At 34.6% G+C, this 14,748-nt stretch overlaps 1 protein-coding gene across 1 annotated transcript in view; it reads left to right on the forward strand.

Moving 5' to 3' along the window:
- Positions 1-14,748, forward strand: part of ACAD11 (acyl-CoA dehydrogenase family member 11) — a 115,360-nt gene that overhangs the window by 51,318 nt on the left and 49,294 nt on the right. Inside the window, exons 6-9 of the mRNA XM_004003336.6 lie at positions 2,625-2,766; positions 3,115-3,236; positions 5,071-5,177; positions 6,743-6,869. Of these exons, the coding sequence (XP_004003385.1) occupies positions 2,625-2,766; positions 3,115-3,236; positions 5,071-5,177; positions 6,743-6,869 (498 nt within the window). The remainder of the gene's footprint in view (positions 1-2,624; positions 2,767-3,114; positions 3,237-5,070; positions 5,178-6,742; positions 6,870-14,748) is intronic.

Raw genomic sequence — 14,748 nt, forward strand, 5'->3', positions numbered from 1 at the left:
ACTATATTGCAAGTCCACCTGTCCTACTCATCCTGATGTGGTCCCTTCTTTTGTCTTTAACTGTAGATGATCTTTTCTGGTAGGTTCTGGTCTTTTTCATCAGTTATTGTTCTGCTTATCATTGTTATTTTGATGTGCTCATGAGAGGAGGTGAACTCATCCCAGATAAGTTATTATAAGATATTGGGTATAATTCTCTGTGCTATACAATATATTCTTGTTGCTTATCTGTTTCATATATAATAATTTGTATCTGTTAATGCCATATCCCTAATTTGTCCCTCCCCCTTCCCTTTCCCCTTTGGTAACCACAAGTTTGTCTTCTGTATCTGTGTCTTTATGTTTTATATATGCTTTCATTTGTGTTACATTTTAGATTCCACATGTAGATTATTTCATGCAGTATTTGTCTTTCTCTGATTTATTTTACTCAGCAGATATTCCTTAAGTCTCTCCCTGTTGCTACAGATGGCAATATTGCATTCTTTTTTATGGTTGAGTAATATTCCCTTATGTATATACCATGTCTTTTTAAACCAGTCATCTGTTGATGTATACTTGGAATCAACCCAGTTGTGGCTAGTTTGTTTTTAATCTACATGCACTATAAATATTGTGGCTGATTATCAACGAAATGAAGCTTCTGTTGAGCTGGATTAAGTTTAGTCGCTCAGTTATGTCTGACTCTTGTGACCCCATGGACTATAGGCTTCTCTGTCCATGGCATTCTCCAAGGCAAGAATACTGGAGTAGTTTGTCATTTCCTTCTCCAGGAATCTTCCCAACCCAAGGATCAAACCTGGGTCTCCTGTATTGTAAGCATCTCTTTACCAACTGAGCCACCAGTGAAGCCCATAGGCCAGTTGTGCTGAGGAAGTGCTAGTTTTCTTTGGATGTTAGGAGCACAGAAAAAACAGAATGGTATGGACAAAAAGGCATCCAATCCTTTTTTTTGAAGCAAATTTAACTGATAATTCAGTATAATCACAACCATAAAAAGTCCTATGAAGTCAAATCATGGAGGAAGTAATGATCAATTTTTCCATAGTCATAATAGAAAATTTTTTATTGCCTGTCATATGCCAGGCTCTGTACTTATTCATTGGATAAATACATTTTAGCCGCCTACTGTGTGCTAGGTACTTAAATAGACTCTGATAAACAAAATGGACATATTACCTACCTTTATTTCATATTCACACTAACTCTACACCAGATATGTTATGGTTACTTAAATTGAAAATCTGAAGTGTTAACTAGTCCAGAACTGCAGAGTTAACTGTCCAGAATTACACAGCTAGTAGATGATGGAGGGCTTCCCTCATGGCTCAGCTGGTAAAGAATCCACCAGCAATGCAGGAGACCTGGGTTCAATCCTTGTGTTAGGAAGATCTCCTGGAGAAGGGAACAGCTACTCACTCCAGTATTCTGGCCTGGAGAATTCCTTGGAATGTATAGTCCATGGGGTCACAAAGAGTCAGACATGGCTGAACAAGTTTCGCTTTCTTTCACTAAATTGTAGAGCTAGGATTTGAATTCAGGTCTGTGTGGTTTCACAGACCACATTTTCCTTAAAGCTACAATAATGTGTACAAATATGTGACTGAAGTAAGGGAGTACAAACACATACAAAGATACATAAAGGCATGAAATGCAATAATATGCATTGCCTAAATGAACTCTGCTGTTTTATATGGCTTAGATAATCTTGGCTAAATTGTTGCTGCAGTCTCCTCTTTGCTCCCCTACAATCTATTCAAAACATAGCAGCTAGTGACCTTAAAATACAAATCCTATTTAGTTACTCTTCCTGTACAGACCCTCCAGTGGAGTTCCTCCTCCCATATCCCATCCCTCCTACCTAACTTGAAGCAACCATAGTCATTGTAATCAGTTTGGTGTGTATTCTTTCAACTTTGAGTATTCATTTGCAACCTTTTTATTTAAATAGGATCATAGTACACATATTATTCTGCAGATTGCTTGTATTTTCAGTTGAATGCCCTATGTTCCTAACATAAAAATTTATATTCCTTTGATATATATTGTTACAAAGTAGCATGAGGAAAGCTGTTATTGATTCCAAATTACACAACTCTTTTATCATGTTACTATATGATGATTGATTTTATATTCATAAAACAAGCAGCATCTTTTATAACAATTACCTTTTTGTATCTGCAGCATAAAATAACTTACTTTAAAAAATTACTGTTTCCATAGGAGTGAAATATTTGTCATGTTGCTAGATTCATTATTAGAGCATAGATTCTTAAATTATAAGTATTTGTTAGAATTTCTTCTTTTATCATAGTTAACTTCCAGTCAAATATTTTCAACTGCTCTTGCCTCCGCTCTTTAGTAGACATGTTAAGGCTATGTGAAGTAAAATGAAGAACTGAGAGCCAATCATGGAAGCAGGGGACTTGGCTTTACTCATTCAAGGCTATTAAAATTAGTTATTTGATAAGTGAATTGTGCCACTGTGGGTAAAAACTGCAAACTACAGCTTCACATTTGCTTTTGATGGAAAATATGATTTTCAATATATTCTATTTCATTTTTTTCCTTATTTTAGTTCTTTTGGATTTAATATATTAAAATCTTTTTATTTTTAATTACAGTCTCGAGTTATAGCTGTGCTTGATTGGGAGCTTTCAACCATTGGTCATCCTTTGTTAGACTTGGCTTATCTCTCCATGTTCTACTTTTGGCCAAAGACTGTTTCATTGGGAAATCAAAGCCATCATTTGCAAGAAAACATAGGTATGAAAACATAATGTTGCCTAAATTTCTATTAAGGTAAAATTGTCTTTATTTCTCTCCATAATTAACAAAAGATAATTTTATAATCTTAGATAACCAGCTTTTATTTGTTTCTTGAAATGTTTTTAAATAATCTTTATCAATTTTTTTAAAGTGTGCCATTCCACTTTTAGTAATTTGTGACAAAATGTAATCATTTCTATATAGTATCCTTTTGAAAATAAATACTTGGAGCATGTTTTGCTTTGTAGAAAATGGCTTTATATTCAATTTTATATGTATTATGACATTTAAAATTATTCACCCTGACATTTTTATTAAAGTTCATAGTATGTACTATTTTTATAGGGATACCATCAATGGAAGAACTGATTTCAATATATTGCCACTGCAGGGGAATTAATCCTAATCTTCCTAACTGGAATTTCTTTCTTGCCCTTTCATATTTTAAAATGGCTGGAATAGCACAGGTAATTAATTTTTTAGCATGTGTTTCACTGTTACTTACTAATATACTCTTGAAAATATTTTTGGTTTTGGGGGGTGTTACATTCTTTTTTTTTTTTTGGCTTGGCTTGTGGAATCAATTCCCTAACCAGAAATTGAACCCAGGCCCCTGACAGTAACAGCACAGAATCTTAACCACTGGACTAGAGAATTCCCTTATATAATATCTTTAGATCAATTTATTTTCCACAATGACAAATACCAAACATGGATAAAATATAAACCCAGAGTTTACAGAATAGGAATTTGGCAAGGGAAAAAGTTGAGTAGCAAATGTGGTATAATAGACCAAAAAGATGGAGGAAGGGAGAGAGAAAGACATAATGACAAAAAGAAGAAAAGCATGTGAAAATTGGTTATTTCCTGAATATCAATATAAGAAAGAGCTAAACTCCTAATGTGATGTCTGATTCAGATTGTAAAGCCATTTATTAATCAGAGCTGATAGTGAGGAAAGAATTATCATTGTATTTCCCAAAGCCTAGCACAGTACCTAGCATACAGAAGCCTCTTAACTATATTTTTGAGTGAAGATAAGCAAAATTGTCTTTTTTCCTAATAATATGACAATTTTGAGAGAAAGTTGAATATAAGTACAGTTTTTTTTAATTTACAGTTTAAACAAATGCTTCTTCATTATACTACCTTGTTAAACTAATTTTTCATTAACCTAAGTTTGAATCTTTGTTTATTTAAGAAATTAAGATGCTTCATCACTGGCAAGGGGTTAGGATTTATAGGAAGAACAAGTAAATAAGAGATTTTAGAAACAAAGGGAATGGGAAAAAAAAGATTAAGGAAAATTATGGTTATTTTTCCCTGTCCTCAGAGTCCATGCTGTCCTCCAATACTTGAAATATCTTCTAAGAAATTGTTGTGTTACATCTCATCCTGTAGTTTAGAATCATATTAATCATATTAATTAATCTTGTTGCTTAGATAGATTTCTCACAATAAGGTTTATGGTATGTTTCTGTATTTGTCAGTTTCCACAAAAAAGATACCAAATAGGCTTTCAACTTAAAATGGATTTTCATTTCAAATGAAAACTTGACATGGTTTATGATTGAAATTAATATGTCATAAACTACTATACATCATAAACTATATAGTAGTAACTTTAGAGATGATCATAAACATTCCATGTTAACTAGAAATGTGAAATTGGATTACAGTGTTAATATTGTACAAAGAATTATATACAGAAATAAACTAATGAAATCAGTTGATATTGTTTGGGGCAGGGAACCAGAGAATATATTATGATGGAGGCACAGAATAGGGAGAGGTAAGGGAAAAAAGAAAGTTGAGCATTCCACTAACACTATTCAAAGGAGAAGAGTTTCACCTTAATTAAAGGTCCAAAAAAGGGGATACAATATTCTTAGAAGTCATTTCATTGTCTTCTTTTTGTTTTGTAATTTTTAATTTTATTTTGATTTCTTTAGTTTTTTTTTTTTTTTCTCCACTATGAAGGTAGAACAGTGATCTTTACAGATGATATAACTTGCCAATTTGGTATCTTTGGTAACTGCTGAAGTAATTTTGAAGTTTGGTTTGATTTCCAGCTATAATTCTGTTATGATTAGAGTATGTTAGCCAGATGAAAAGCGTGTAATACTTTCATTTGGAGTGGCATGATTTTTCCTGCATGTAAATTAATAGAATTGATAGTCTGATTTATATCTTAGTACTTTGTAAGTTTAGTGATTCACATAGCTGGGAAACTGGGAAGACTGGATAGCTGAAGAATACTTTTCATTGAATTTTAATCCCTTTGTGTTAATTTACTTATAGGGAATTTATAATAGATATCTTCTGGGAAATAATGCATCTGAAAATAGCTTCCAGTATGCCAATGTTGTGCAACCTCTGGCAGAAATTGGATTGCGGCTCTCTAAAAGGCAAGCAAAATATAGATTCCATGTTTAATTCAAATAGAGCCTGTATTAGGTATGTGAGGGTCATAAGCTTTAGAAGGATAGGGATTGTTTTTATTGCTTACAACACAAGGATTACTGCTGTCAACCATGGTTATTCTTTTTTTTTTTTTAGTAAATCTCTTTTATGCTTGAAAATAGTTGACTTCACATATAAAGAAATATCAATTTAATATTAAGAGGTTTCTCTTTTGCCAAGTGGAATTATAAACTTTTAAGGATATTGATAAAATTCTGAAATGTTCCCTTCTAATGTTTGTTACTTACATATACCTATTTAAAATTACGTATTATATAAGATGATTTATTAAGCTTAAAAATGTTGCTCTCTTCCACCATCAAATTGCATGAAACTGTATTCAGACATTTAAGCATCTTTTAATTCATATGTCCATTAGTGGGGCACTTCTGAGGCATCTAATACACTTTTTCAAACCATACCTCCATCTAACAAGTGTGATGCAAGGGGAGGGTAAATTAGGGGATTGAGATTAACATATACACACTACGATACATAAAATAGATGATCAACAAGAACCTACTGTATAGTGGAAGAAACTCTACTCAATATTCCCGTAAGCTTTATGGGAAAAAAAATCTGATAAAGAATAACTATATGTATATATATAATTGAATCACTTTGGTATACCTGAAACTAACACATTGTAAACCAACTACTCTCCAATGTAAAATAAAAGTTAGAGGGGAAAAAAAAAACCAGTGTGATATATAGCACTTACTGAACGCATGAATCATGTTGCCCCTGGAAATTTTGCCCAAGCCACGAGTTTCCATGACATCACCTTGAAAGTGAAAGTGTTAGTTGCTCTGTGTGTCTGACTCTTTACGACACCATGGACTGTAGCCCTCCAGGCTCCTCTGTCCGTGGAATTCTCCATGCAAGAATACTGGAGTGGGTTGCCTTTTCCTTCTCCAGGAGAACTTCCTGACCCAAGGACTGAACCCAGAGCTCCTGCGTTACATGCAGATTCTTTACCGTCTGAGCCACCAGGGAGGCCTGACATCACCTTAGGACCATTGTATTTTACACTTCATCTTATACATGAATATTTATGATCTATATAACATAATAAATGACAGTGCTGCTCTTCATAATGATCTTTAAAGGTCTTACTTATAATGACATCCTGCAGTTGTATTTGTGAGGCAAATACTAAGAATGTCTAATTCTATTTGTGTCCAATTCCTTTGCCTTCTTGTTTAGATATTTTGATAGGTGAATTCAAAAAAGATTTTAAACTCCCATTGATTGAGGTCATGCCAGGCTACGTTTTCTTCAAAAAGTGCTTTAAGCACTAAAGTTTAATGTTCAAAATAAAGTGATTCTGCATTCCTCTCATAACCATGAAAGGTTAAAAAAAAAAAAGCTCCAAAATACAGAAGCTCTGTCTGAGAGATATTTACGGGGAATTGGGGGAAGACTTCACATTCTATTCAGAAATCTGTAATAATGATTTTGGACATCTTTGTAACTTTTTTCTTTCTTTGTAATTTTTTTTTAAATAAAGATCTTTCAGCACTGCGCTTCCACAGACTGATACTACCCGTCAGTTGTTTGTACAGACTAGGACAGGTCAGGAAGTTCTTACTAGGGTGAAGCAGTTCATGAAACAACATATCCTCCCAGTAGAAAAGGTAAGTATTCTATAAATAAACAGAATGTATTTGCGCTTCAAGACTATTGATGAATTACTTCTGTTATCTCTTCTAGGAGTACCCTGGTATCATTTCTTTGCAGTCAATCCTTACCTAGATGCCACTTCTCACCTTAGCACTGAACTGCTACAGAGCCTAATCCTGAAAAATTCCAAGCTTCTATAATATGCCAAGGGAATGCCACATAAATCTGTGGAATTAAAACTAAGTCAAAGGGAATTAGCTGTTTGTAAAGTTAAGATCTTTGAATAGAGTAAAACATTACTTTGAGGGTCTTTTCCTAAGGCAGTGACAGCCTTTTTTTTCTTTATGAGCCCCTTTGAAAATTAAAAGGAGTTTATGTTAAACAAAAAGGGCATACCCAGAAAATTTTGTATATCATTTGAAACTGTATATGGCTACTACCACTGTTCCCCTCACAGGCTTCTGTTCTAAGGTGTTCAGTTCAGTTCAGTCGCTCAGTCGTGTCCGACTCTTTGCGACCCCATGAATCTCAGCACGCCAGGCCTCCCTGTCCATCACCAGCTCCCAGAGTTCACTCAGATTCACGTCCATCGAGTCAGCGATGCCATCCAGCCATCTCATCCTCTGTCATCCCCTTCTCCTCCTGCCCGCAGTCCCTCCCAGCATCAAAGTCTTTTCCAATGAGTCAACTCTTCGCATGAGGTGGCCAAAGTACTGGAGTTTCAGCTTTAGCATCATTCCTTCCAAAGAAATCCCAGGGCTGATCTCCTTCAGAATGGACTGTTGGATCTCCTTGCAGTCCAAGGGACTCTCAAGAGTCTTCTCCAACACGACAGTTCAAAAGTGTTAAGTTTCAGTAAATTCACTGAGAGTAGACAAGCAATGTGACACACTCATTCATTCAGTTAACAAATAATAATTGGGTACCAAGTAATGGATTAGGCACCTAGCAAGCCATTGAAAGTAAAAGGAAGAACAAGAAGACAGGATTTTGTACTCCTATAGAGCGTATACTTTAGCATGAAAGAAAAGCATTAAGAGATGATAAATGCTGTGAAGAAAAGATAAAAACTATTATGACTATATAAGGCCTTCCTGCCTCAAATTAGGTGGTCTTGGACAAATAACTTTATCTCTCAGAGGCCCAGTTTCTTTATCTACAGTATGAAGAGGTATGACTATATACATAATAAATTCCCATTTAAATCTTTTGTGATTCTGAGAACTCTAGAGCTAGGTGAGAAAAATTAAATAGGAAACTGAAAATGACTAAAATTCTTTCAACAAAAATTGTCAGTGTTGATATGTGTTTATAGAGCAGTTACTATTGTTGCTTGAATTATATGAATAATTATAGTATTTTTAGTGAAGATCCAGAGTAAGATGAATTTGGCTCACCGTGTGGAATATAGCTTAATATGAAGAAGTGCTTTCCAAAATAGTCACTTCTTAAATGTGGTCAGTGGTTAAGGTATCACTTTGCAGACTTTCTGCTCTAGTTAGTATATATACAGTTTTGATTTTTAAAATTCTGAACTTCTGATGACCAGAATGTAAGATGATAGTATAAATCTTGTAGAGGAAAACGTAGGCAGAACAGTATCTGACATGAGTTGCACCAGTATCCTTTTGGATTCACCTTCTGGAGAATGAAAATAAAATCAAAAACAATTGGAACCTAATTAAACTTAAAAGCTTTCACACGGCAAAGGAGAAAACCATGAAACAAAAAGACAGCTCACAAAATGGAAGAAAATATTTGCAAATTATGGAACCAACAAGGGATTAACCTCCAGAATATACAAACAGCTCATGCAGGTCAATATCAAAGAAACAAACAATGCAATCAAAAAATAAGCAGATCTAAGTAGGCATTTCTCCAAAGAAAACATGGCTGAAAAGCATATAAAAATATGTTCAATATCACTACTTTTATTAGAGAAATGCAAATCAAAACTGCAGTGAAGTATCACTTCACACCAGTAAGAATGGCAATCAAAATCTGCAGACAATAAGTTGTGGAGAGGATATGGAGAAAGCAGAAACTTCCTACACTATTGATGAGAATGTAAATTGGTGCAGCCACTGTGAAGCACAGTATGGAGATTCCTTAAAGAACTAACAATAGAGCTACCCTATGATGTAGCAGTCTCACTCCTGGGCATATATTCAGAGAAACTCTAATTCAAAAAGATACACCCCAACGTTCATAGCAGCACTATTTACAATAGCTAAGACATGGAAGCAACCTAAATGTCCATCAACAGATGAATGGATAAGGAAGATGTGGTACATATATACATGGAATATTACTAAGTCATAAAAAAGAATGAAATAATGCCATTTGCAACAACCCGAATGGACCCAGAGATTATCATGCTAAGTGAAGTAAGTCAGACAGAGAAAGACAAATGTCATATGATATCACTAATATGTTGAATCTGAAAATATGATGCAAATGAACTTATGAACTTATTTATAAAATAGAAACAGATTCACAGACTTAGAAAACAAACATATTTACCAAAGGGGAAAGGTGAAGGAGAGGGATAAATTAGGAGTTGGGGATTAACATATATATATTACTATCTATAAAATAGATAATCAACAAGAGCCTACTGTATAACATAGGGAACTCTACTCAATGCTCTTTAATAACCAATATGGGACTGAAAAAGAATATGTATATGTATAACTGAATCATTTTGCTGTAAACCTGAAACTAACAACATTGTAAATCAACTCTACTCCCTGTAAAATTAAAATTTAAAAAATAAAATTCTGAACTTTGAGGTATTAAAAAGAAAATACAACACTTTGAGTTGAAGATGGCAGACTGAAATCTTGGATGAATAAAATCCCCTTGAATTAACAATAAGTTTTTAAAACTGTATTTTTAAAAGCACAAAAATAGGAGAAGTGCACATCAGAGGACTAAAGATTTTGAAAAGAGAATGGAAATTGGATTTGGAAAGCAGGATGGATCATACCAAAGACTAAACCTTAACAGAAAGCCACATTTCAAGAGAATTTCACAGTGAGAGAGGTCTTTAATACAGGTGGTAACCAATTTTTTCTTTTTACAATGGACCCCCTACGATTGCCTGTTAAGAAGAGCAAGAATGAGAAGAGGAAGAGAAATCAAGATATTTGATTGAAGAGTAAACCTGTAATATGTGGGCTGCTTGGGCTGGTTTCTAACACTCCTGGGTAGCAGCAGTGATTGCTCCATACAAAAGGCTGCCAGAGTACTCTAAAAAAGCAGATGATCTGTTTCCAAAAAACCAGGGCTTCAAATGATAGTGCTCCAGAGAAGAGTTCTCCACTTTTTTTTTCCCCAGTGGGGGATTTGGTGTAGACCCCAGCTTGCCTATCAGCCTACCTGATTTATTCAAAGGAGAGTCAACTGGCAGAGGAAACCAAGTAGCCTTGTTCTTTCATTCCTAAATGTAAATGAGCAATCCAGGGAAGCAGAGAAGAGGTTTTACAAGTTGGATTATGATACATCTGCTGAACCTCATCTCATGCAGCTACTAAAGTATTTACAAAGAATTTTCAATAAAATGCTTTGTGATAAATTTAGAAAAAGCAGTCTGTAGTTTTCAAGGAAAGGTTTGTCAACATTTTGTGTGGCAAGGAAAGCCATAACCATTTTCTGTTAGCACATTTTTCAAATTTAAATTATATCTAATGAGAGCTTTTTCTTCCTTTAAAAACTTGTACTAACATCTGTAAATGTTTTATCCTGTAGAATGATTCTGAACAGTACTAATCCCTATCTCTGAACACACTCGTTTGAAATGATGCTTAGAGAAAAGTAATTAGCTTTTTCAAAATAGAAGGAGAGAAAGCCTATAAAATTCTGTCCACTATTTTTATAACTATATTTATAAAAACTAGAATAGTCATATCTAGAAAATAAGATTATACCATTTAATACACTAACATCTTAATATTATATATCTTTAGTAGTAAGACTCCTGATGATTTTTTCTTAATGCTTTATATATCTTCCCAACTTATAACAGGAAAAAAATAAGGTTCAATTTATGCTCTTCTAATGACCTTTTAAATTTCTTTGGATATCATAAAGTAAGAACATGAGAACCCATTATCCATTAAAATGTTAAAAGGTGATTCTTCCTGGAGGGGAGGGAGAGGGAATTGGTGGTAATCAAAAGTTATAAACTTCCAGTTATAAGATAGATAACTAGGAATGCAATACACAGCATGATAAATACAACTTACAGTTATGTGTGAAAGAAAGAATTTTTTCTATTTCTTTAATTTTATATCTATATGAGATGTGTATATTCACTAAACATTGTGATCATCATTTCATGATGTGTGTTAGTCAAGTTATTATGCCGTATACCTTAAATATATACAGTGCTATTCAGTTCAGTTTGGTCACTCAGTCGTGTCCGACTCTTTGCTACCCCATATATCTCAGTAAAACTGGAAGAAAAAAGGAAATGAAATAAAGGCAATTCTTCTTATTTAAAATGAATAAGGAGTCTTAAAATAGCATGTAGAACAGAAATTAGCAACATGACATACTTGAGAACACACTTTTAATATAATGGTAACATTAGTCATATTTTTTACTGAATCTAATAATATATTAGGGAAGAATTCTTGCTTCTTTTTTTCTAACAGACTTAAGTTTAAAGTAAAAAATGTATTATATTGCAAAATTACTAGGGAGAATTGATCAGGCACCAAGCATATTTTCTGTTTTCCTTGTCCATTAATAAACTATTTTTTCATACTTTAAGAATTAAAGAAAGATTCTTTGTGATAAATTATTTTATTTTAATTCTGACTTCTACCATACCACATATTGTTGTGTTGTTCAGTTGCTAAATCTTATCTGACTCTTTGCAACATATAGATTTTGCAAAATTCCAAATCATACTTCCCTCATAGCTCAGATGGTAAAGAATCCGTCTGCAGTGAAGAAGACCCCAGTTCAATTTCTGGGTCAGGAACATCCCCTGGAGAAGGGATAGGCTACCCACTCCAGTATTCTTGGGCTTCCCTTGTTGCTCAGCTGGTAAAGAATCTGCCCGCAATGTGGGAGACCTGAGTTCAATCACTGGGTTGGGAGGATCTCCTGAAGAAGGGAAAGGCTCCAGTATTCTGGCCTGGAGAATTCCATGGACTATATAGGCCATGGGGTCACGAAGAGTCAGACACGACTGAGCAACTTCCACTTTCACTTTTCACTATTAAATAATACAAATTTTTAAATAATTATATAAATGGCATAAAGAAAACTGAGCGCCAAAGAATTGATGCTTTTGAACTATGGTGTTGAAGAAAACAAGTGAGAGTCCCTTGGACTGCAAGGGGATCCAACCAGTCCATCCTAAAGGAAATCAGTCCTGAATATTCATTGGAAGGACTGATGCTGAAGCTGAAGCTCCAGTACTTTGGCCACCTGTTGCGAAGAACTGACTCATCAGAAAAGACCCTGATGGAGGGCTTCCCTGGTGGCTCATCTGGTAAAGAATCTGCCTGCAGTGCAGGAGGTCTGTGTTCGATCCCTGGGTTGGGAAGATCCCCTGCAGAAGTGAATGGCTACCCACTCCAGGATTCTCGCCTGGAGAATTCCATGGACCTCAGTCCATGGTCTCACAAAGAGTGGACATGACGAGCAACTTTCACTTTCATTTGATGCTGGGAAAGATTGAAGGCAGAAGAAGGGGACAACAGAGGATGAGATGGTTGGATGGTATCACGGACTTTATGGACCTGAGATTGAGCAAACTCTAGGAGTTGGTGATGGACAGGGAACCCTGATGTCCAGTCCAGGGGGTCACAAAGAGTCAGACGTCATTGAGTGACTGAACTAAACTGACAAATGGCATAGTGTAATTTCTCACAACTATAGAGTCAAACAGAGGTAGTCACAGATGGGAATTTGTACACGTATTACATAACACATTTCTTATCAAACACAATTGCATTACTATTTCCATGGCAACATGAGGGATGGAAATGTTAATAATTAACAACCATAAACAGGAAGTCTTCCAACTTAACTTACTTCCTGACAGAAATGACAAGTACTGTTCATTGTGGTGCTTGTGAAAGAGCCATCCTTTGTCTTCTTGAAGTTTTAGACTAGCCATGCTTCAATAAAAGAAACATTTTAGCATATTTACTTATATGACTGTAATTTGGTGAAACAATTTTAGAAAACAATTTTGTAATACAGAGTTTTGACCAATGTTCATAGCCTTATTTCAGTAATTCTATTAGCCTATATGTAGAAAATAAGTACAGAGTTGTTATAAGAGCAAAATATTGGAAAACGTCCTTATAGTCCAATATTTTAGTTCACAGATTAGAGATTACTGTTATTGTTTTTATGTAGCTAGTTGTTAAATTTCAACTTACCCTTGTATTTATCACTTTATTTATTTACTATTCCTTCTTACAACCCAGATGTTCCTTCTTGGATCAAAATCCTCTAATGAGAATCTGCTAGTAAATGCTTATTTTTCTTTGTTTTTTCCTTTTTTTCCCCCACATCTGAAAAGGGAAGCAATGATTCTGTCTGTATCCATCATATCTTAACCACTCATATTTTCCTTCCATTGAATTCCTGTGCTTCATTGAAGAAAGGAGTAATTTCTTCAGATCCTCCTTTCAATTTATTATTATTTGAATGTAACTAGTCCATCATTCAACCTTGCATAGAGGGGTGTATCTCATTATTTGGATTGTGTCAGAATTGCCTAGAGAGCTAGTTAAGATTACAAAAATAGGAATACACAAGTAGACTCATCGAGGAAGGATACAGCCTGAACCCTTGTGTTTTATCAAGTGATTCTGATACCCACCAAAGTTTGAGAATCACTGCCATTGTGTTTTTAAATTTAATTACTGTGATTTTTCTTTGCCTCACGTTGTAGTCAATCTTTTTCAGGTTTGTCTGCCCAAGTTTGATAGTCCTTTGTCAGCCTCTTAATTCCTTCTTTTATTCTTGGAATCTATTGGACACAAATACTTTTTATTCTGTATTTAATCATTATTCTATCTGTGGCCTTTGGGGGTATGATTCTATTTTGTTGAACTTTTGTTTTTGCTAATTCTTGCTAATGGTGGTTTGTTACCTTGAGTGTTTAGTTTTTTTCATTCTGGAATCACGTTCTTTGGAATGGAATTTTATCTGCAGGGATTAGTCAAGACTCTTTTAAAAAAAGAACTTTTCCTCCAAAGTGAATTTGCTTTTGCTTCTGCAGTACTTTTAGGCACTGCCACCAGGAACAGTGTAAACTTAATTTTTGACTTGAATCTTTAGGGCCACATAGGTCTGTGAATTCAGATCTCAAACTTGATTAAAGACAGGCTTCAGGTTAGGAATGTTTCTTTTTTCTGTTCCATCCTGTGAATGGTCTTATTCAGCTTTTTGTTTTTATTTTCTACTTTTTTCCACTTAGGTTTTGCAGATCAGGCATCCTGGCTTTGATGCAGGGAAGTGGTGGTCTCTGATCCTCCTCTTGCCGTGTTTCTGACATTTGGTTTTGCCTGCCTATGTGGCCCATTGGAAACTAGGATCTAGGCTAATATAAATCAGCCTACACCCTCCAGACAAACTTGGTTCCAGTGCTCACTCACACCTAAAGTCAGACATTTTTATTCCTGGCCTCTGAGGAGTTTCCTTATTTTCCTTTCAGCACAGCTATGTAGTATTACATGTATTTTTAAAATTATTTTAAATATTCTACCCAGCATTTTTAGTTGTATTACCCTGAGAGAGGATTCTATGACCATCCAGTATGCCATCTTACTGAAAATGGAACACTTGAATCTTGGTGTAGGATTTTAAAAGTTAATTCTCTAATACCAAGGCAGCATAATTTTGTGAAGAATAAAATATTGT

This window comes from Ovis aries, chromosome 1, assembly GCF_016772045.2.
Source record: "Ovis aries strain OAR_USU_Benz2616 breed Rambouillet chromosome 1, ARS-UI_Ramb_v3.0, whole genome shotgun sequence".
NCBI classification, from domain to species: Eukaryota; Metazoa; Chordata; class Mammalia; order Artiodactyla; family Bovidae; genus Ovis; species Ovis aries.